Consider the following 24,467-nt stretch of genomic DNA (forward strand, 5'->3'; position numbering starts at 1 on the left):
TGTCAGCTGAGTGACTTTGGGCAAGTCACTTCACTTCTCTGTGCCTCAGTTACCTCTCTTCTGTAACACAGGGCTTGAGACTGTAAGCCCTACGTGGGACAACCTCATTACCTTGTATCTACCCCAGCGCTTAGAAGAGTGCTTGGCACATACTAAGTGCTTAACAAATACAGTCATCATCATCATCCCTTCATTCATCCCCCGCTTCCAGGTCCACGGAACTTTTATACATCTATCTGTTATTCATTTACTTATATTAATGTCTGCCTCCCCCTCTGGAGGGAAATACACCGGGCCCATCTCCTCCAAGAGCGTTACCCTGACTAAGCCCTCCTTTCCTCTTCTCCCACTCCCTTCTATGTCACTCTGACTTGCTCCCTTTATTCATCCCCCCATCAAGTCAGTCCCACGGCACTCATGCGCATACACACACACATCTGTACATTATTTATTTCTTTACATTAACCCGTCTTCCCCGTCTAGACGTAAGTCAACTTGAGGCAGGGAATGTGACTGTTTACTGTTATACTGTACTCTCCTAAGCCCTCAATAAATACAGAAAGTACTCAATAAATACAAGTGAATGAATGAATAGGGGCTTCAGGAGGGATCGAACCATCTGGAAAGGCTGAGTAGGAGGGCATCAGAAGCGATACCCGAGGAGATGTTCGTGTGCTCTTGCCTAGCGAGAAACAGGAGGTGCACGGCCACCTGTCGACAGGATCTTAGATTCCGCCTAATGAAATTGCAGTTTAAAGAGCCCCAGTTCAATACCGATTCTACGATTACTTCTCAAATCAACATTAAACGGAAAAACATCTCACACACTGTTTTCCGGTTGATGAAAAGGGAGCCAACACAAGAGCAGCTGTGGTGGGATTGCTCAATTCATTTGCTTAAATTTTAAATTTTAACTGCCAATAGCCAGCAAAAGAAAACATCAGCCCATCTGTGGCTAAGGTGGATACCTTGAATTTGAAACAGCAGAAAATGGAATGCTTTGACATATTAACCATATTAGTCTATACATCTAATTCAATCTTTACCCTCCCCAGTGCACCGTGCTAAACGTTCTTCCACAGGAAAGATATTTTAGCAGTCCTATCTGACATTTCATTTGCAAATATAGGGATGAATTTTGGCCGCTCTTCTGAAACCTATCACTTTCCATCGATGGCAAGGAAGTAGGATAACCCAGAGGCTAAAACAGGGGCCCGGGAGGCCGAGGACCTGGGTTCTAACCCCGGCTCCACCACTTGCCTTTTACGTGACCTTGGGCAATTTGTACAGCGCACACAGTAAGCACTCAATAAATATCACTGATTGAAATAAAGTTTTTGGCACCTAGCAGTCTTTAGAAGTAGTATCATATTAAAGGTATTTATTGTGCATCAACTGGGGGAGAGTCGCCGCACCGAATGCTTCACTAAGTACAGCAGAGGTGCATTCCCTGCCCGTGCTCACAAGCTAATAGCATGGACAAACATAAGAAATTTATAAACGATGGCAGCGGCAGGTAAAGCAAGATTATTGTACAGGGAGGAGAACAAATATGCCAAGGTGAAATATCAGAATAAATAACAGTGTCCCTGTGCAAAGACTAAAGAGGGGTATAAATGAATAATTTCTGCAGAAGGCCACTGGACAGATGCAATTTGGGGTGTTGGGAGAGGCCTGCTGGAGGAGAGGTTTTAGGAAAACTCTGAAGGTGGGGAGGACTAAGGACTGCTGGATTTTGGCGGAGAGGGAATTTTCAGGCTTATTCCTAAAGCTGTGAGCCCCTTGTGGGACTGCAACTGTGGCTGACTTGCTTATCAACCCCCAACTTGGTAAAGTGCTTGGCATATAGTAAGCCGTTAGCAAATATCACGATCATAATTTTGGGCAGGAGAACAACGCAATCGCTTAGTACAGTGCCCTGCACATAGTAAGTGCACAATAAACACGACTGAATGAACGATGGCGATGGGGCTGGGCATGACAATAGCAAAGACTGGGAAATGCTGGCGAATGGAAGGTGAAATGAGCTGCTATATAAAATGGAAAAACCTGGCAGAGAGCCTTGAAGCCAAGGGAATCTCAGATTTTTATAACGTGGAGGGAGACGGGAGGCTACTGGAGGTGTAGAGTGACTTTGGGCAAGTCACTTAAGTTCTCTGTCTCAGTTACCTCACCTGTAAAAGGGGGATTCGGACTGTGAGCCCCATACGGGACACGGACTGTGTCCTACCTGATTAGCTTGTATCTAGCCCGGTTCTTAGAACAGTGCCTGGCACATAGTAAGTGCGTAACAGATACCATTAAAAAAAGAAAGAAAAGGGGGGAGAGGCTAGAAACAGACTAGTGAGAAGCAGCCTAACTGGTTCATGACTACTGCCTGACCTAGGATAGGGCGAGATATTTGAACAGGCCTAACATAGGAATGCACTCCCCTTAGCATCGCAAAGTGATGATAATTGATTCACTCATTCAGTCGTATTTATTGAGTGCTAAGTGTGTGCCGAGCACCGTATTTGATTCCTCTTGGGTTATGCAGCAAATGCTCACTCAATACTACTGATCGACTGACAAATGCCTTCTAAACGTGAAGTCCGCTCTAAAATGATAAATTGACACGTGAGGATATGAACGCCTGTCTCCCTTCTCTAGGTTACGAGCTGGGAACGTGTCTGCTAATTCCGTTGTTTCATGCTCTTTCAAGGGCTTAGTACAGTGCTCGATAAATACGGCCGACCGACTGATCGATCGACTGGAAGAGCTCCGAGCTATCAAGATGTGCTATCAACTGCCAAATATCTGAATGTTTCACTTGGTCTGATGACAGATAAATATTTGAGAAGCTGTGTGAAAAACTAATCAGTAATGTTAAAATTTATGAGTACCAGTGCTGTCTGAGCATACATATCAGAACTGTATGAATTATGAGCGATTAACCACAATGTCTGAATAATCTGGGCCGGCATTTTCTGTTTGCCAAAAGTCGATACGTTCAGCTCGCCGGAATTTCTAAACTGTATAAAAAGTATCAAAAATACCTGGAAGATTCTTTTTAAGATTCGACACCCTGAAAGAAACCTAATTCATTCATTCAGTAGTATTTATTGAGCGCTTGCTATGTGCAGAGCACTGTACTAAGCGCTTGGAATGTACAATTCGGCAACAGATAGAGACAATCCCTGCCCATCGACGGGCTTACAGTCTAATCGGGGGACACAGACGGACAAAAACAAGACAACTTAATAGCAATAAATAGAATGAAGGGGATGTACACCTCATTAACAAAATAAATAGGGTAATAAAAATATATACAAATGAGCACTGAGGGGAGGGGAAGAGGAGCAGAGAGAAAGCGGGGAAAGGGGCTTAGCTGAGGGGAGGTGAAGGGGGAGCAGAGGGAAAAGAGGAAGCTCAGCCTGGGAAGGCCTCCTGTTCGACAGGGCCCCTTCTCCCCACCATTCTTTCAAAGTAAAGACTTACCCTATGCTTCGCTTTAATTTTCTGCCTATATTCCTCTTTATCAAATTTGTCCTCTTCCTGTAGTCTCTCTTTGGCTTTATTCAGATCGATGCCAGCAGAATCATCACCTTCGTCAGGTTCATTCACGTTGGATTTCTGGGCAGGTGGCCACTGCTGAACTAGCTAAAAAAACGAATTGGGATGGAGACATTAAGGGAAATCTTTACTCCCTTCAACAGTGAAACCGGCATTACGACTGGACGTCTAGCGGAAATCCCCAGAGAGCAACGTTAACTTTTACTCCTTTAAGCTGAATTGGGGGATAACTATTGCAGTGAGTATAACGCTTATCTGCTTAGGAGCCTTTCCTCTCAGGTTCCATTATGTGGACACTTAGTGTGGACTGGAAAAATTCAGTGTCCACTTTCATGTGCATTTGATCCCACCCCTACTGGACTTCGGGGCAGTATCTTTTAAGGTACCGCCCGTGGGTTTTTAAATCACAGGAGAGGCACAGCGGACTACGTCACTTCTGCCACAGACCGCCACCTCCTAGGGCATTGGGTCTTCTGGCCCCTGATGGGGTTTTTTTTTTCTTTTCCTTTTGCTAAATATTTTTTTACCCGCTGCCTTGGTTGAAAAACATTTTTATTTTTTTTTAAGCACCGTAACCATGCCACTGTTGACTAGAAGTGGACGGCCGAGACATTTGGCAGGGGAAACCGGAACAAAAGGGGATATGCAGAGGCAGCAAACTCCACATCGGCTGAAAAGGAGGCAAGACGGCCGCCAGCCGTCTCTCTCCGCTATCGTGAGAGACGATCCTTTGCCTCGGTCCTCCAAAGGGTATAACGGGGGCGCTTGTGGTGATTTCAGCAGTTCGACATCATGACGCCGGGGCCGTCCAGCAAGTGGCTTACAATTTCAGGCAACTGCCTTTCCTTGGATGCCGAACAGGAAGAGTCATCCCTATTCTCCCGCAAACGGTAATGCAGTTTGGCAGCGCAATAAGGATCTGATAGAGCCTTACCTTCCCCTCTTCGGTAAAGGTGATTTTTGTGTTGACTTTGAATTTCCTCTTCAAAACTTTTTTAGCTTCTGCAGCTTTCGTTGCTTTTTTCTTGACGCCAGAATTTGATGATTCTTTCTTCTGTGTAGGAAAAGACACACAAAACACAGATGGTTGAGCACATGGTTGCTTTTTGCTAACAATTTAACATTTGGCGATGCTCTTTCCAAAACTGAATGCATTTTATTTCTTAATAGGGTGCTGGAAAATGAACTATTACGTAAAAGGCTATATCCTGAAAAGCCCAAAGCCAAAATGCAAACATTTTTATATCTGTGTGTGTCAAAAGGTAAAACCTAGGTTTGCCACGAATCTTGCATTACATTAGGAAAAATCCACAAATGAAATTTGTAAATGTTATATTTTGGGGGGGGAATATCAACAATGTAACACGCAACACAACATCTACTTCAGCAGTTAGTTCAGACACAAACACAATTAAGGTGTTTATGGTAACATTGTCCTCATTAAAACAAGGATTTATAGTTCAGTCGATCCAACACAAGCAAATCATTTTGGACACAGTCCCTGACCCATGTGAGAGTCACAGTTTCGATCCCCATTTTACAGATGAGGTAACCGGGAGTCAGATCGTCATGGGTTCTAATCCCGGCTCTGCCACTTGTCTACTGTGTGACCTTGGGCAAGTCACTTCACTTCTCTCCGTCCCAGTTACCTCATGTGTAAAATGGGGATTGAGACTGTGACTCTCACATGCGTCAGGGACTGTGTTCAAAATGATTTGCTTGTATCCACCCCAGTGCTTAGTACAGTGCCTCGCACCCAGTAAGTGCTTAATAGGTATTAACATCATTAATCAATCGTATTTATTGAGGACTCACTGTATGCAGAGCACTGGATTAAGTACTTGGGAGAGTACAACACAAAAGAACAGCGTGGCTCAGTGGAAAGAGCACGGACTTTGGGAGTCAGGGGTCATGAGTTCGAATTCCAGCTCTGCCACTTGTCAGCTGTGTGACTGTGGGCATGTCACTTAACTTCTCTGTGCCTCAGTTACCTCATCTGTAAAATGGGGATTAAGGCTGTGAGCCCCATGTGGGACAACCTGATTCCCCTGTGTCTACCCCAGCGCTGAGAACAGTGCTCTGCACATAGTAAGCGCTTAATGAATACCAACATTATTATTACATATTCCCTGTCCACAGCAAGCTCTGTCTAGAGGGGGACAGAGACGTTAATATAAATAAATAAATTACGGATATGTCTATAAGTGCTGTGATGCTGGAAAGGGGATCTGAATAAAGGGAGCAACTCACAGCAACGCAGAAGGCAGTGGGATAAAAAGAATTGAGGACCCAGTCAGGAAAGGCCTTTGGGTGGAGATGTGTCTTCAATAAGGTTTTATAGTTTTGTTACCAGGTCACTACTGTCACCTGGATCATACAGAATAATAATAAAAAATAATTATGGTATTTGCTAGGCGTTTACTACGGGCCAAGCACTGTTCTAAGCAACGGGATAGACACAAGGTAATCAGGTCGACCCACATGGGGCTCGGTCTTAATCCCCATTTTACAGATGAGGTAACTGAGGCACAGAGAAGCTAAGTGACTTGCCAGGGGTCACGCAGCGGACAAGTGGAGGAGCCGGGATGAGAGCCCACGTCCTCTGACTCCCAAGCCTGTGCTCCTTCCACTAAGCCACGCTCCTTCTCTGAAAGAGTCGCCACCAGGTCTTCAAAAGAGACGAAGAAAGTACAATCTCTGTTCTTTAGTCTCTGATTCTCGGTCTCCTGAGGACATTCTTTCTCCCTACAGCCCATTCAATCCATCGGGCTCAGGAGCTAGAATACCCTATGCTCGGGGAGGGGGAGTGGAGTGGGGAGTTTTGTATTTCCTTCCATTGTGTTGTACTCGCCCAAGCACTCTGCACAGAGTAAGCGCTCAGTAACCACTGATTGATTGAGTGCTCACTGCTATTTCCTCCAGAAGGTCAATATTACCTGTGGTAATCAAGTGGCCCGACTCTTTTCCATAACATTCGACAATATCAATATGTTTCTCAATTCAGGGCAGAGAAAAAAATAGGCATTAATACTTCCCTTGCTTGTCTATTGTGTCTGCCTTTTAAGGAGCGAGGCCCAGTAAATCTTTGCCTCAAACAGTTCATCAACTAGCTTAAGAAAACAGGAAAGAAGTCATTTTATGGGCATAACATCTTAATCCTAAATATACTGGGAGGAATCAGATGGCTTTCTTAGGACCTGGATTTCTAATGCAAATTCTTCGCTTGTGTGGTACTAAAATGTCTATTTGCGATTGGCAAAGAAAAGTTTCGTGACTGAAACCAAAAGCTTTCTTTCCTTTCACTCACACTTATCCAGAACATGTTCCCGTACTTCTCCTCCAATCGATTATATTTCTTGAGCAACCTGTACTAAGCACTTGGGGGAATATACTATAATATACATGTTCCCTGCCCACAAGGAGCTTGCAGTTCAGCTATCCACGTGAGCAGCAGCATGGCCTAGTGGATAGGACACAGGCCTGGGAGTCGGAAGGACCTGGATTCTAATCCTGACTCTGCCACTTGCCTGCTGTGTGACGACCGACAGGTCGCCTAACTTCTCAATTACCTCATCTGTAAAATAGGGATTAAGACTGTGAGCCCCACGTGGCCCATGGATTTGTATCTAACCGGATTAGCTTGTATCCAGTCTGATGCTTAGTACAGAGTCTAGCACACAGTAACCGCTCCAGAGAAGTAGTGAGGCCTAGTGGTTAAGGCACAGGCAGGAGAGTCGGAGGACCTGGGTTCTAATCCCAGCTTCGTCGCTTGTCTGCTGTATGACCTTGGCTGAGTCCCTTAACTTCTCTGTCCCTCAGTTATCTCATCTGGAAAATGGGGGTTAACACTGTGAGCCCCATGTGGGGCGCGGACTGTGTCCAACACGGTTAGCTTCTACCTACCGCAGTACTTCGTAGTGGGCCTGGCTTAGGAAATGCCATAAAAGCAGTGCCTAAAGATTATGGCTGCTGAAAATGGGCAACACTAAGAGACAAATTACCAGTAAACTCCCTTCTGCGTCATCCTGACTTGTTCCCTTTATTGATTCTCCCTTCTCAGCTCCACAGCACTTTCGTGCATATCTATAACTCGTTTATTCATCTCCCCCTCTAGACTGTACGATCGTCACGGGCAGGGAATGTGTCTGTTATCGCTACATTCCAAGTGCTTAGTACGATGCTCTGCACACAGTAAGCGCTCAATAAGTAGGACTGACTGAATAAACCCTAATAGGCTGCAAATTTCTTGTGGACAGGAATGCTGTCTTCTTCCTCTAGTACAACTTCTCACGTAGAATACTTGGCCTCTTGCACATGGTAGGTGCCCAGTTAAAACTATTAATTCACTGATCAAAACAGAATTAAAAATTAATTTGCCTCAGCAGGAAGACCTAATGGCTTATAACGCCTTTGGGAGGAAATGAAAAAACTGTGTTGCAAAAATCTGGTACTTAGTCCACCATACAGCAAACTTTTAAAAGTAAAAATAAAAAATGAAACCCATAAAAAGCCATGGGACGGTTTACAAGATTAAGAGGATTTTTTGGTCCTAAAGAAATCTAATTTCTATCTTACCAACTCCCACATGCACACCCCAGATGGTTCACAGTATCAGTCAATAATTTAGTATCAAAAGTAACTTCTAAAGCAAAAGAAAGTCACAAAGTAAAAAAATCTGATAGAGTAGGACTATCTAAACACAGGCACATCTTGCTCCGAATTAGTGATCTTTTCCTCTTCTCTTTCAGATGGGCACAGCCCACCTCAAATTTTTCTTATTTTAAATAAAGTCACCAGGTGTTTTCCATAAAAAGCAAAACAGTTCACATTACACTGAAGGAATAACTTCAGAGTCCATTAAAAACACTTGAGAAATGGCTTCTTTAAAATCGCCTTTTAAAAGCACCACTAGGTAGAACATATTTAGCACCGTAACAGTTTATGCATTCTTAGCTCCAGCTGATGCAGCAATTACTCTTCCTCGTGCTCTCTCTCTTTCTGTAGTAAACCATCAATTAAATAGGCTCCTTTTCAGGAACAGACATATTTTAAGAAAATGTGAAAGTTGTCACAAAATACAAGATAAAACCTCAGCCGGGCTCAGTAAAGGGCACCAGGGTGAAACCAGGAAGAAGATTTTAGCTGAATTGGAGAAAAATTCTACTTTCTAAAACTGATGGAATTGAAGTAAAATAACTACCATCAGCCCGTCCTAATTTAACTGAAACTATTTAAAACTAGGATGGATAAAGGATTTTAAATGACAGATTTAGGAACAATCCTAGAGTGATTTCAAAGGCTTATTTTTCTGATTATTTCTTCTACACAACACAGGTGAGAATGAGAAAAATGTTCTCTTAACTGAAGTGACCTAATTTGACGAGGGTTAATGAAACACGATTTTTACAATACCTAGCTATCAAAAAAGCATGAATGTTCAGATACTATAAGTGCATAGTATTTGAAATAATTAATTAAATTTAATCAAACACTGCCACTAGTTACTGCATATTTCCTAGGCAGAATTGAGAGAGATAACAGCTCCGAAGTAATCTTCAGATATATCTTCAGTGTAGACAGAAAAATTAGCCTCGTAGGCCTTTATAATGAGACAAGGAATGAATACTTTGAGTTTTCAAATCTGGCACTTCAAAAGATCCATGCAGTCTATGTTAAAATCTATTAAGCTGCAATATTTTTCCTTTTCTCTACCATTTTCTATACTTCACCATTACGCAATGTTCATACGATGCACCGCAATTCACAAGACTGGGATTTTTTTTTTTTTTTTGCTGCTCTTACGGAAGGAATATATCCTGGTATTGTTTTCTTGCTAAAATAATTCATCAGTGTGCATTAGGAATCTCCTATCAACACCATTATTTTCCCATTCAACCCTCTCCAGGGAGTTGGGTTAAGAGCAGTAAAGCTAACTCAGGACCCCCAGAGTACTCAACATGTAGAATTCCACCTGGTGTGAACAGCTCCAAGACATACAGTCATGGGGGGCTTCACTATCAGTGCATAGAGGAGGGAGGGAGGGGAACCTTTTATTGGCCTTCTAAATAAAGGCCTTTCTCCCTTCCCATCAGTTGGGGTTTACATCGCTCTCACCGGACAGGGGCGGGGTGTACTAATTTTGCACACTGGGGAGATTGTGATAATTTATTTCAAAGATGACTCTCCCTAGAAGGGAGAAGAGTCACTGGACCCTCCCAGGAGCGATGGGCAGCTCTTCTCCTTCTTCTCGTTTCTGTAACGTTGATTTATACTGAACCTGCTCTTGCTATTTCTATCCCATATTCATTCATTCAATTGTATTTATTGAGGGCTTACTGTGTGCAGAGCACTGCACTACGCGCTTGGAAAGTACAATTCAGCAATAGAGAGAGATAATCCCTGCCCACACCGGGTTTCCAGTCTAGAAGGGCTGGAGAGAGACATCAAAACTGGCAATATAAATAGAATTAGAGATATATACACATCAAAACCAGTAAACAGGCATCAATATAAATTGAATTATAGATATATACACAACAAAACAAGTAAACAGGGATCAATATAAATAAAAGGAATTAGAGATATGTAAATATATACAAGAGTTGTGAGGGGGTAGACAAAGGGGGCGAGTCGAGGTGACGCGGAGGGGAGGGGGAGCTGAGGAAAGGGGTGGTTCGATCTCTGCCTTTCCCCATCCTTCTATATGTTAAGCCCCCTGTTGCCCCAGTTTCTTGTCTAAATCAGTATCAATCTACCAATCACATTTATTGAATACTTACGGCGTGCAGAGCACTGTGCTAAACAATTGGGAGAGTACAATATAACAGAGTTGGAAGATCCGTTCCCTGGCCACAAGGAGCTCAGAGTCCTTTTAACTCTTCCCACCGTTTAGTACGCTGCTTTGCACAAAGTAAACCCTGAACAAATAATGATTGTGTTAGCTTCAGACAGAATTATAAATGTCAAAGAAATTCCCCTCTCCTCAAGCTTTGTTAGGTCAGAGTTGTACAGGTACATAGTTCAACTGTTCAATTACATAAAGAAAAAAAAATCAGAATGTGGTTAGAATCTTCTATGCACTGAGGCACAGATTCAGTAAGAAATTTTAAGCTGTACGCATGCTAATCATTTTAAACTAAAAACCACTCTGCCACCAAAAAAAAAAAAAAAAAAATCACAGCAGTATGTGAAATGCAAATAGATGTTTTTTCTCTTCATCCATTTAAGAAAACATTAGGCCTGAAGCCTTTCTAAGAAAAGGAAGTAAAGAAAAGCACGGAATTACTGTGCTTTAAAATTGCATTACAGAGCTCCTAGTCATTTGAGGAATTCAGGTAAGAGCCACGCGTCCATTACTTCTTTTGACAAAGCCGGGAAATGAAAGAGTTTACATGTGCTCATCAGATGTTTTTAAAACATTAAAACAGAAGCAGTGTGGCTCAGTGGAAAGAGCCTGGACTTGGGAGTCAGGGGTCATGGGTTCTAATCCCGACTCTGCCACGTATCAACTGTGTGACTTTGGGCAAGTCATTTAACTTCTCTGGGCCTCAGTTACCTCATCTATAAAATGGGGATTGAGACTGTGAGCTCCACATGGGACAGGGGCTGTGTCCAATCTGCTTGTATCCACCCTAGTGCTTAGTACAGTGCCTGGCACATAGTTCAGCGCTTAATACCATAATTATTATTAACAAATCATATAAAGTCTAAATGCTGACCTGGAAAATTACTTGCTCCCAGGCTGTGCTTCAAGTGACTTTCCCCACCTGCTGGTTCCTTCTTACCTAATCTCTCCCTCCTTGATTAAGACTGTGAGCCCTATGCGGGACAGGGGACTGAGTCCAACCCAATTTGCTTGTATCCACCCCAGCGCTTAGTACAGTGCCTGGCACATGGTAAGCACTTAACCAATACCATGGTTATTATTATTAGCAGGCCAGCTCGCACCCTTATTATCAACGATAACAACAGTAATAATGATAATCGCGGTATTCGTCAAGCGCTTACTATATGCCAAGCGCTGGAGTAATCAGGTTGGAGAGAGTCCATGATCCCGATTTACCGATGGGCAAACTGAAGCCCGGAAAAATTAAATGACCTGTCCAAGGTCACAGAGAAGGGAGACGTCGGAACAAGGAATAGAACCCAGGCCCCCTGACTCTACTAATGCTAATAATAATGATATCTGTTAAGCGCTTACTATGAGTCAAGTACTGCTTTAAGTGCTGAGGTAGATACAAGGAATTCAGGTTGTCCCACGTGGGGCTCACAGGCTTCATCCCCATTTTAAAGACGAGGTAACTGAGGCACAGAAAAGTTAAGGGACTTGCCCAAGGTCAAAGAGCTGATAAATGGTGGAGCCAGGATTAGACCTCTGGCTCCCAGCCTGTGCTCTTTCCACTAAGCCATGCTTCTTCATTCTTCTACCACTTCTGACTCTGTGGCTCGTTTATCCCCCTTTGTGGATCACCCCATCCCTCCAAATCTCTCAAACCACATCCCAGCCCAAGCTTAAAGCCCTTCGTAAAAGTCACCCCCTCACGGAGGCATTCTCTGCCTATTTCTCCAACTTGCCGATCGTTATCTCCCCAGCCACCGATTTATCACACCGTGTGCCTTTATTATTTGTTCACTTTTATTTGGAGCATTTGAATGCACGCTCTTCGCCTTTTAACCTAGGAGACGTTCGTCAAATTTACACTGCTTTTCTCCTTCATTAGTTGGCAAACTGCTTGAGGTTAAGGAATGCGGTTCCTTTCTTTCTGCTCTTTGTTCCCTTAGAACTCGATTGGTGCTCTACCCACAGTAGTTACTGAATAAATGCTGTTGATAACGGTAATATCCCTGATAAAGTTCTCTCTACATGGAAACGACTGTCAAATCATATTAACTGCATTTTGGAAGCTGTCCCATTTGCCGTAGACTTTAAAAAAGCATTTGTCAAAACACTGGGGTCGAGGTGACCTTGGGTTTTGAAAGTAGAAATTCCATTTTGAAACATCACTGCTGAATTATATGACTCTTGGGTCTCCAAAGGAGACTCTGATACGGCCCTACTGTCCCGTTGTTTTTTAAACCATCTCACACCACTGGAACAGTAAGATTTCACTGGTAAAAGAGACATATTAAATGCATCAGTGGGGAAATTTACTAGAGGAAATTACTGAGCATCTACTGGGGCACTGTGCTGTACTGAATATTTGGGAAACTGCACGAGAAACCCGAGAAATGTTCACAGACTCAAGGAGGTTCATGAGAAGCAGCATGGCGTAGTGCATAGAGTGGACAGAGATAGGGCTTGGGTCATGGATTCTAATCCCAGCTCTGCCACCTGTCTGCTGTGTGACCTCGAGCAAATCGCTTCACTTCTCTGGGCCTCAGTTACCTCATCTTTAAAATGGGGCCTGAGACTGTGAGCTCCTCATGGGACAGGGATTACGTCCAACTCGATTTGCTTCTATCTACCCCAGCGCTTACAGTGTCTGACACAGGGTAAGCCCTTAACGGATACATCGTTATTATAATTGTTACATTGTAAACTCCTCAAAGGCCAGGGTCCATGTCTAATTCCCACCTGTAAACTGTCTCCCAGCCCTTAGTAGAGTACTCTGCACAAGGTACAGAGTAATAATAATAAATATTATTACAACCACTGTAATGGAGATACAGGAATATTTATAAATAACCTAATCACTGGGATCAAGCACTTACTGCGTTCAGAACTCAGAGAGTACGAATGAGGTGGTAGACATGTTCTCAGCCCATAAAAGATGTTAAAGTTCATTCACCCCATTCATTCAATCGTATGTATTGAGCGCTTACTGTGTGCAGAGCACAGTTCTAAGCGCTTGGGAAGTACAATTCAGCAATACAGACGATCCCCGCCCAATAAATACGCTCAGTAAATAATAATGTTGGTATTTGTTAAGCGCTTACTATGTGCCGAGCACTGTTCTAAGCGCTGGGGTGGACACAGGGGAAGCAGGTTGTCCCACGTGGGGCTCACAGTCTTAATCCCCATTTTACAGATGAGGGAACTGAGGCACAGAGAAGTTAAGTGACTTGCCCACAGTCACACAGCTGACAGGTGGCAGAGCTGGGATTCGAACTCATGAGCCCTGACTCCAAAGCCCGTGCTCTTTCCACTGCGCCACGCTGCTTCTCATAAATATGACTGAATGAATAAATATAACTGATTGACTGATCGAAGAGAGCAAGGACAATAGCAGGTGAGGAGGTCTGCTAGGCCAGCCCTGAAACTGATCAGGGAGGCACTCCTTGATGCAGAGGGAGTTTTCTACATTGGGTAGGTTCAGCGTGGCTCGGTGGAAAGAGCCTGGGCTTAGGAGTCAGAGGTCCTGGCTTCGACTCCCGGCTCTGCCACTTGTCAGCTGTGTGAATGTGGGCAAGTCACTTCACTTCTCTGGGCCTCAGTTACTTCATCTGTAAAATGGGGATTAACTGTGAGCCTCACGTGGGACGACCTGATGACCCTGTATCTACCCCAGCGCTTAGAACAGTGCTCTGCACATAATAAGCGCTTAACAAATACCAACATTATTATTATCCATTGGACTTCCATTACAAACACATGAAATCACAGTTTTCTAAATGATGGAGGCAGTGTGACTTTCAATGACTTCTGCAAGAACCTTGGAGAGTCTGGTAAAGGAGATGAACACACAACCAAAAGAACAGCCGGACCAAGAATGTCAAATTATGCTCTCCCAAGTGCTTAGTCCAGTGATCTGAACATAGAAAACACTCAATAAATACCACTGACTGACTGATCAGGTCCACATCACCTTGATCCTCCCGGGGACATCTGTCATTCCCAACTGGGGTCTCACAGTGCCACGAGCCTTCTCGTGGCAACCAAGGTTCACACTTCTTTTTTCCTGGCTTGATAAAACTGGAATCCCCTAAGCGAAAAAGCGTGGCCCTCATCCCTGTTGCCACAATTCCACCCGTTTTTCCCCGAACGGCTCCATTTTTAAAAGTGAAACGGGGCATAAAGCACTTCGAGTAGCTGGGTGTTTTTTTTTTTTTTCCAAATGAATCACCGCGATAGACGTTTGAATGGAATCCTGTCATTCTCCATTTCTAAAGGGAAGGGAATATGAAGCAGCATGTTAAGCTAACAATTTCAATTAGCTGCAAGACCCGTTAGTGCTAAAATCCTCTGAGTAGCCACCAACTCTCCTAGAGACAAGTCCATAAAACAAAGACTTTTATTCTCTTCCTCTTCCCTTAGGTTCAACTGAGGGAAATTACTCCCTGCAGAGGAGAGCCCCTAAGGCTCCTTCCATTGTAGTTGCTTCCTGGAAAACTACCGGAAATTCTTTGGAAATGGACGATTTTCCTGAGAAATTTGCACAAATTTGGCCAAATATGTCAACATCCCTTGCATGACAACTGCTATCTGAACAACCATTCCACACCTTGACTGGAAGGAACGGGGACCCATCAACGTGTCCTCCGTTCTTCAGCAAAAACCAGCAAAAACCGCAGGCCCGATCATAATTTGGTCTTCGGAATCCAACTGTTTTCCTGCCACTTTGCGCAGAGAACACTTCGCCCGGAAAGAGGAGGCTGGAAATAATTTCTTTTCGCTTCTGTCTAGATCTTGAACAGCCACAGTACTGTTTATGAGGCACAAAAGAAAGATCCCGATCATTGTGATTTGTCTTGGGATGAGGGTCTGAGCCTCTGAAACACATCGAAGTTCGGCACTTTGTCATGGTAACTAATTTGTCACACTTCGGAAAGGTAAGAATCGTTAATACTGTCTCACCGGCTGCCCTAACTGTTCTGGAGTGATAGAGTAAGGTAATTGAAAACACTAGGAACAAATGATCCTGGACTAGGAAGGCAAAGCTTATTGGCCATTTTGTTTAGAGCTTTCCACAAAATCCCTGGTGTGGGAAAGAACTAAGAGGAGGGTTGAAACTATACGGTGTTATTTTAACTCATTCGACTGAAAAGACGGTAAGAATGCTTACTTGAGTTGATATGAATACCCGCGATTGTTAAGGATGCTTAGGAATGAGTTTGCCATTGGAAAGAATAATCTGAATATGGCTGTTCTGCCCTTCCCAAAATATTTTGTTCCTAGGAGCAGCACCGTTCAAACATCAGAATCCCTTTTAATTTCCACCTTATCGTGTCCATTTGGGAAATCTAAGGACAGGTGGCGAACATTTAACCCAGGGCTGAAATGGCATCACGGTGTTGATCATCTGGAAGAAACTATCCCCAGTCCCTGATACCCTCTTCCAATCCTAATCTAGATTTTAAACACAGTTGAGAAGTCGTCGATCGGGGCCCATAACTTTGGGATAAAGGTTCAATTTGAAAGTCTGGGACGGAGGGCGCAAAGCAGGAGTTCATCTTGGAAACTTGGGTGGGGCGGGGCGGGGGGGAAGGAGGAGGGGGAATATGAAAAATTAGGAAAAACTGAAGCATCTGTAGTGGGTGAAACTTTAAAAATTATTCCGTCGAAAGAACCAATCAGCAAAACCTAAGATTTGGATAAAGTGGCTACATCGCGGCCGAGTGAATAAAGCACGGGCCTGGGAGCCAGAAGGACCTACGTTCTAATCCCGGGTCTGCCACTGGTATGACCTTGGGCAAGTCACTTTATTCCTCTGAGCCCCGGTGAGCCTCATATGGGATACAGACTGTGTCCCACCCGATTTGCTTGTAGCCACCCCAGCGCTCAGTACAATGCTTGGCACATAGTGCTTAAAAAATACCATTATTACTATTTTCTAAGAAAGTACGGAAGCCATTAACTCGCCCTTCCCGGCCATCTGTGATTTCAGTTAGAAAAAGGGACATGGGGTACAATACGGTCACTCGTAATTTAAGGGGTGCGTTTGGCATGCTGCAGAAGCTGAAAATTTCCTCTATCTGTGGCTCTTTGGTTTGTGGGTAATTGTTTCAGCTTGGATTTCAACCAAGTGCTGGGTCCATTTTGAGTGTGTTCTGCGGCCTTTTACGGTGCACGGAGAAAAGGGACAGATATGATGTGATGATCTGTCATCTACTGATAAACTGCCAAACAAAATTGAAAATGAATTCCCTATACATGGCCTTTATCATTCTCTCTCCCTCCCACCCCTCCACCCCCAAATACGAGGGTGGTACTACTGTCAGTGAGATGGGCATGTGTGGCTGAAACGACTAAGAATAATAAAAATTATGGTATTTGTTAAGCGCTTACTATCTGCCTGGCACTGTTCTAAGCGCTGGAAGGGAGAGAGTACCCCACCATCAGCCCCAGTGGTTGGAGACCAGGCAGACAGCTGGAAATGCAAGCATAAGTCAACTTCCTACCGGTGCTAACATTCTTGAGCAACGAATTTGTGCAGCGCACTGTTCTAAGCACTTATGGAAGGCTAACACTTCCTTCCTACAATGTTTACAGGCAGAAATCCCCGTAAATGACTTTGTCCTGTTAAACAAATGTCTTGACATAAAGCCCAAACACCTCAGGAAAATGATTAAAAAGTGATCGGTGACATTTACAATGATTTATTACGTGTGGGAGGAGAAGAAATCACTGTGGTGTTTTTTGTTTAATGGTGCTCGCTACGCACTTACTATTTTCCAAGCACTGCAATAAACAAGCTCATTAGGTTGGACACCAAGCACTGCAATAAACACTGGGGTAGAAACAAGCTAAACCGTGAGGTTGGACACAGTCCATGCCCCACATGGGGCCCACAGTCCATTTTACAGATTAGGTAACTGAGGCATGGAGAAGATACTCGTCCAAGGTCACGCAGCAGACAAGTGGCGGGGCGGAGATTAGAACCCAGGTCCTTTTGACTCCCAGGCCCGTGCTCTATCCAATAGCTCATGTTGCTTCTCCTGGGTTTTACTTCTACAAATTCAGGGTCACAGATTGCCTTACCTATGTCTGTCACCCTTGAGTGGTCGGGATACCTTTCTACGATATGATTTTATACCGTCTCTCTTCAGGAAAGGTTTCCGTGAAGGATACTGATATCAAGTCGATGTTGTGAAGGTAAAAGCCTACAACGTACTTTTATTCATCTGTGTTGACTTTGGAGAATGAGAAGAATAATGTTAATAATAACGTTGGCATTTGTTAAGCGCTTATTATGTGCCGAGCACCGTTCTAAGCGCTGGGGGAGACACAGGGTAATGAGGTTGTCCCACGTGAGGCTCACAGTTAATCCCCATTTTACAGATGAGGGAACTGAGGCACAGAGAAGTGAAGTGACTTGCCCACAGTCACACAGCTGACAAGTGGCAGCGCTGGGATTCGAACTCATGACCTCTGACTCCCTAGCCCGGGCTCTTTCCACTGAGCCACGCTGAGAAGCAGCATAGCCTAATGGAAAAAGCAGAGGCCTGGGAGCCAGAGGACCCGGGTTCTAATCCCAGCTCTGTCACCTGTTGGTGACCTCGGGCAAGTCATTTAATCTCTTTTTACTCTGCTTTCCTTGTGTCTGAGAGGGTGCAACCGAGTTGGTCAGAACAGGCCCTGAAATGGCAATGGATTATTACGTTATTCACTGACTTTGCTGTTTGTTCCATAAAAAGAGTTTAATGTGTTTTGGTACAGACTGTCACCATAACAAGCGACAAGAAAATTAATGAGGTGGCTCTGGACTGTTAATGAAAAGTGATCAATACCTCACTTTCTGAAAAACGGGAGGGCAGTAAAACCACCTCAAATCATTAGTGCCAGAAAAACAAAATAGCACACACCTGGGAGACGCAGGGTCACGGGTTCTAATCCCGGCTCAGCCTGCTATGTGACTCTGAGCAAGTCACTATACTTCTCTGCGCCTCAGTTTCCTCATCTGCAAAATGGGGATTGAAACCGTGAGCCCCATGCGGGACAAGGACTGTGTCCACCCCATTTGCTTGTTTCCAGCCCAGTAATTAGTACAGTGCCTGTACATAATAGATGCTTAATAATACCACAATTATTATTATTAATAATACAACTGTCAGGTTCTTCCTCTTACTCATCACCTACGAACACCAGCGGTTTTAGCACGCACTGTAAAAAAAAAAAGGCCTCGTATCTTTTCTTATGCCGTCGAGTCGTTTCCCACTAATAATAATAATAATGGGTGGGTATAAGCAAATCAAGTTGAACACAGTCCCTGTCCCACGTGGGGCTCACAGTCTCAATTCCCATTTTACAGATGAGGTAACTGAGGCACAGGGAAGTGAAGTGACTTGCCCAGGGTCAGGCAGCAGACAAGTGGCAGAGCCAGGATTGGAACCCATGACCTCCCGACTCCCCGGCCTAGGCACAGTCCCTGCCCCATACAGGGCACGGTCTTAATCCCCATTTTACAGATGGGGTAACTGAAGCACAGAAAAATGAACGACTTGCCCGACGACACGCAGCAGATGAGTGGTCAAATAATGAGGTTTAAATACACCTGGAGGCGTTTTTGAAAACCTTCTGAAAGCCCCTAATGGCGACATGGAAGGACAAAAACTCTCCCCTCTCCACAGTTTCCGTGGACCAGACCTCTTCTCAGTTTTCCTTTGCTTTCCCCGTACTCCTCTTAAAACTGTGATATTTACTAAATTCTAATAGGATAGACGTCACCTCTCTGGGAACTTTCCATCAAATAAAACATATTTTCAAGATTTGTAAGACCCACTTTCTTTAAAAAATGATATTCACAACCTTGTTTTCTGAATTCCCACTAAATGCTTCCCCTGGTGACAAAACACCGAAAACACTTTGTCTGTTTTTTTACCTCCGCTGTCATGCAATTTACTCTGACACTTCAGAACTTCTCTTTTTCTTCTACTCAACGTAATTCGGCCACTTTCAAAACTCACCTAACTGGGAATCTGCCCCCAAAGTACAGAATGAGGCTGCCAGCCGGTATGTTTTGGGGTCTCAATGGGTGTCCCAAACACCCCATCATAGATTTAAAGCTAAATTACCAGTGAACTGCTGCCTTTGGTGTGACTCAGACGGTTTAATACGGCTTGCACAGTTGTCATGGCGACATCCCCAGGACCTCAATTCTACACTCCTGGGTGGGCAGTTATGCAGCTCATTATTGAGGAAAAAAGTAAGAGTAAATGAGCAGACATGAGCCCCAGAAATAGCTTCAAGATCACGGCTCTTCCACTGAGGGGATCTGGCTATTATACTTTCTCAGATTGTTCGAGCGCTCCCTAGGTGGAGGCTGAGTTCGAGATCTCCAAGATAACATCCGAGTCCCCAGAAAGCCACCTGACTCCTCCAAACGTACTTAGGATTGAGATGTTTAGAGTTAACGCCTGATACTCCCGTCAAATAATGACCTCTTTCCTGTTTTCGTGAGCTAGCGGATGGACTGAGGCAAAAAAGTTACAATTTGTTTCACCATTTTAAGAACCCTAACTGTGATATTTGTGAAGCACCTACTGTGTGACAAACACTGGGGTAGATACGATAGTCACATCAGCCGCGGTCCCCGTCCCGCATTCTAAAGGGGGAAGAGGAGGTGTTTAACTCCCATTTTGTAGATGAGGACACCGAGTCGCTGGACTTGCCCAAGGTCGCACGGCAGGCAAGAGGCGGTGTCAGGATCGGAACTCGGATCTCCTGAATCACAGGCCTGTGAGCTTTCCACTGGGTCAGGCTGCCTCTCGGATAACGTCTGAAAATAAACACACTAGGTACTTCTCTGATCATTTCATTTCTTAGAGTCTTGGAGCACTATTTACCATGAAAACCGCTTGGCAATGATGCTGGATTCTGCCCAAATCTACTGGACATGCCGGGGAGAGTAAAGATAAACAGACAACCCAGAAGCTGCTCTGTGGTGAATCAAAATGGAGCGATCGGAAGCAAGTGGGACCGAAAAACTCACTCGAGGACGCGAGAGGCGCAGCCTGGCTTAGTGGAAAGAGCACGGACCCGGGAGTCGGAAGACCTGGGGTCCTAATCTCCTCTGCCGGGTGACCTTGGGCAAGTCACATTTAATTTCTCGGTGCCTCAGTCTGCTCATCTGTAATAAGGGGATTCGATACCTATTCTCTCTCAGGACCGGAAGCTCTCTGTGGGCAGGGAACGCGTCTGTTTATTGTTCTATTGCGCTCTCCCAAGCACTCGGAATAGCGTTCCGCACACAGTAACAGCTCAACAGATACGATTCACTGACGGGCTGAGTTCCCGCTCAGGCTGGGAGCCCTGTGTGGGACAGGGACCGGGTCTGACCTGATCATCCTGCATATTCCCCAGTGCTTTACACAAACACCTTGTTTACTGTCGTTATTATTACCACAAGAACACAACTGCAAAGAATTTGGGAACCGCACGGCTGAGAAGCAACATCGGCAGAGGCATCTGCCCAGTGTTCAAAACAAATATGCTCTTCTGGAGCAAAGTGGCTGGAGGGTGAGTCACGGGGCAAATATTAAGAACAAGATATTTGAAAATAATCATCCTCTGGAAAAACCAAATAAAGCTTTCCTAAAAATAGCAGGAGAGGCGAGAGCAGTAATCTAACTACAAGGCGATGCCCGGGCAGATCGGTAATCCCATTAGTGAAAAGGTCACGGGGTGGCCTCTTGATATTCCTTCTTCCGCCCGCCTTTTCCTCACTGTTCCTGCTTTCGGAACAGCTGGGGATATATGTCAGACTTCAGTGTGACTTAGGTGCCATCATACTGACAGTTTTGACCAACACCGCGTTCACGCTGAAACACAACGCCACCTTTCCACTTCCAGCATCCATTGAAAAACCTGAAGCTCCTATGAATACCATTTCTGGGCCGTCGACTCCGAAGGGTGAGTCCCTAGGGCAAGGTGGTTGGTTTGGCTTTAACGAATATTTAGATTTTGAAGTCTACTAAACATTCTATCTGAAAAACTACTTGTGTGCCTCTCTTCCGCTGGGTCGTAAAGTGATGAGAATAACAGTTACTAATAATTGTGCTATTTGTTAAGCACTTGCCAGGCACTATCCTAAGCACTGGGGAGGATACAGGCAAATCGGGTTGGACACAGTCCCTGTCCCACGGGGGGCTCACAGTCTCAATCCCCATTTTACAGATGAGGTAACGGGCCCCGAAGAGTGAAATGACTAGCTCAAGGTCACACGGCAGACAAGCAATCATCCTGCAGTGTGCAAAACAATCAACCAATGCAGTGCACTAGGTTTATGTTTTCAGAGTACCGTTCTGAGCGCTTCAGTGGGGGGAAATGGAAAGATCAAAGGCCTGGACGTCTGAAGACGTGGGCTCGAATCCCAACTTTGTCACTTACCTGCTGCGTGACCTAGGGCAAGTCACTTGACTTCTCTGTGCCTGATTTCTCCATCTGTAAAAATGGGGTTTTAAGTGTTTTCCCTCCCCCTAGGCCTGTGAATCCCATATGGGTCAGAGACTGTACCTGACCTGATTATTTTCTATCTACCCCAGTGCTTAGAATAGTGCTTGGCACCTAGTGAGCACTTAAATGCAATTATTTATAGTAGTTCCTGATTAATTTTAATGAAAAAATACTTCAAGTATTGGCCTTTGCTCTCTCATGGCCTCCTTCCTCTGTCCCGGAGAGAACAAAGGGCTTGCATAAACTAAGTAAGGGTAACACTCAAGAGTCATGATTTTTATGCTTTCTAGCACAGAAATAAAACTGGACATTCACACCGTAACATATCTTTGATACCATAAATTCTCAATCTCTGTCAACATTAACCACCACTATGAATCTTCCTCTTGAGCGCCCTCAAAATCGCTGTTGACGCAACAGAGCAAAATTTTATATTCATACACGCTTCATGAACGTTTTCATGTCCAATGTCAAAATCAGAAATACTGTTGGAAAAGAAGAGACCCGGAGGGACAGAGGCTGCAGAATTCTCTGAACATCAGTCTAAGCCCCCAAACCTACCAGAATAATGATGTCGATAGGGCACAGAGACGATTATACTAATGGACGAGGGAAGCGCTCAGGGCTTCTCTTAAACCATTCCAAAAATTATTTTTGATTTTCTTCGTGGTTTCCCTCAGACATTATCCTTTCAATCAGGCCTGGGACAGGAAGCTTTGAAGAGAGCACTTCTCCTTGAATTCACCTTTTTAAAATGAGGCAAGTTTATCCTAATTTATTAGATGTGCGGAATTGCACGAGTCCTATAAAACAACTTTGGACGCTTCTTTTCTTAACCTGAGAAAGGTAAGCTGGAGCAAGTTCCAGCAATTGCAAAGGGAAGAGGAAAAAAAAGTCCCAGATCGGAGCATCTTCCAAAGCCTATTAAGACAGTCAAAGATTACCATGTATTCCCAAGGTTAGGAGCTGAGATGAATAATTGTATATACAATGGGGCCTACAATCCACACGCAAATTGCTTTACGTTTTCAGGCCACTGACTCTCAGTGCTTACGACTGAGCTCAGAAACGGTTTTAAAAGATAATGCCTCAGCAATACAAGGGGTGACCAACTGCACCTTACAAGTGTTTCACGACGAGAACCACCTCAGTCCAAATTAATTTGATTCAATCGCCCACTGTAGGATAGAAGCTCTGCAGGCCCAGGACGAATCAGCGCACACAAATAAACCCAGCGCATAAGCGCCGAGGACACTGATTTCTCCCCCTGTACAAAGAAAATGATCCTCCCACCCGTGGAACAGGAACTGGTGCTGGACTGGACTTACTTGCGACTGTGCCGGCGCTTCGAACAGTGCCTGACACAGAGCTAGTGTTTAACAAATGGAACGGGAACTGGTGCTGGACCGGATTTACTTGCGTCTATGCCAGCGCGTCTAACAGTGCTTGACATAGAGTAAGTGTTTAATAAATACCGCGATAATAATTAATAATTACTCCTTCAGAATCATTATGTACTGCCATGCCCAGGGAACCCCTATTGCTTACAGGTTCCCTGTAACCACAATACTAATAATAACGGTATTTTTTAAGTGCTTACTATGTAACTTATGTGACTGTGGGCAAGTCAGTGTGACTGTGGGCAAGTCACTTAACTTCTCTGTGCCTCAGTTACCTCATCTGTAAAATGGGGGTGAAGACTGTGAGCCTCAGGTGGGACAACCTGATTACCCTTCATCTACCCCAGCGCTTAGAACAGTGCTCTGTACTTTCTTGTCTTGTAAGTGCTTAAGAAATACCAACATTATTATTACTACGTACTAAGCGCTGGGGTAGATACGAGCAAATCCGAAGGACACAGTCCCTGTCCCATGTGGGGCTCACAGTCTCGATTCCCGTTTTACAGTCGAGGAAACAGAGGCCCAGAGAAGGCAGGTTTTCTAAGAGTTTGAGTCTGGGCAGAAGTGGAAAGCGATAGAATCTCCCCTAGCGCCCTTCCACTCACTCTTCCCCGCCGGGCGATCAATCCATCCATCGAAGGGATTCGCCGAGCACTTACTTTTTGCCGGGCACTGTACTAACCGCGCGGGGGGACACAAGACAGTTGGTGGACCGGATCCCTGATCTCAAGGAACAGGGAGTCTAACGGGGCAAAAGGGGGGAATGAAGGGGGTGACGCCTTATGAAGTGCACGTGAGGAATTTCACGTAGAGAGCCTATTTAGAGCTGAAGCGACCGCGATCCAGGGCTGGTGCGATGTTACACTACAGTGCCGTGGTCCAGAGGGGCGGGGACGAGGCCGGACCGCTACTTTTCAGAGTACCCACCAAGCGTGTCCACCTCGCGGCCTGCCCTGGGCTCTTCTTCATTCATTCGTGCATTCAATTGTATTTATTGAACGCTTACTGTGTGCAGAGCACTGTACCGAGCGCTTGGAAAGGACAACTCGGCATCAGATAGAGACAATCCCTATCCAAAATGGGCTCACAGTCTAGAAGTGGGGGTGAGGGACATCAAAACAAGTAAACAGGCATCAATAAGCGCTGGAGTAGATAGAGGGTAATCAGCTTGTCCCACCTGAGGC

At 44.7% G+C, this 24,467-nt stretch overlaps 1 protein-coding gene across 1 annotated transcript in view; it reads right to left on the reverse strand.

The window, feature by feature from the left end:
* DDX10 (DEAD-box helicase 10) overlaps positions 1–24,467 on the reverse strand; it is a 116,596-nt gene that overhangs the window by 9,476 nt on the left and 82,653 nt on the right. Inside the window, exons 14-15 of the mRNA XM_029048537.2 lie at positions 4,487–4,606; positions 3,478–3,639 (exon numbers count right to left, since the gene is read on the reverse strand). Of these exons, the coding sequence (XP_028904370.1) occupies positions 3,478–3,639; positions 4,487–4,606 (282 nt within the window). The remainder of the gene's footprint in view (positions 1–3,477; positions 3,640–4,486; positions 4,607–24,467) is intronic.

This window comes from Ornithorhynchus anatinus, chromosome 20 (genome assembly GCF_004115215.2).
Source record: "Ornithorhynchus anatinus isolate Pmale09 chromosome 20, mOrnAna1.pri.v4, whole genome shotgun sequence".
Lineage (NCBI taxonomy): Eukaryota > Metazoa > Chordata > Mammalia > Monotremata > Ornithorhynchidae > Ornithorhynchus > Ornithorhynchus anatinus.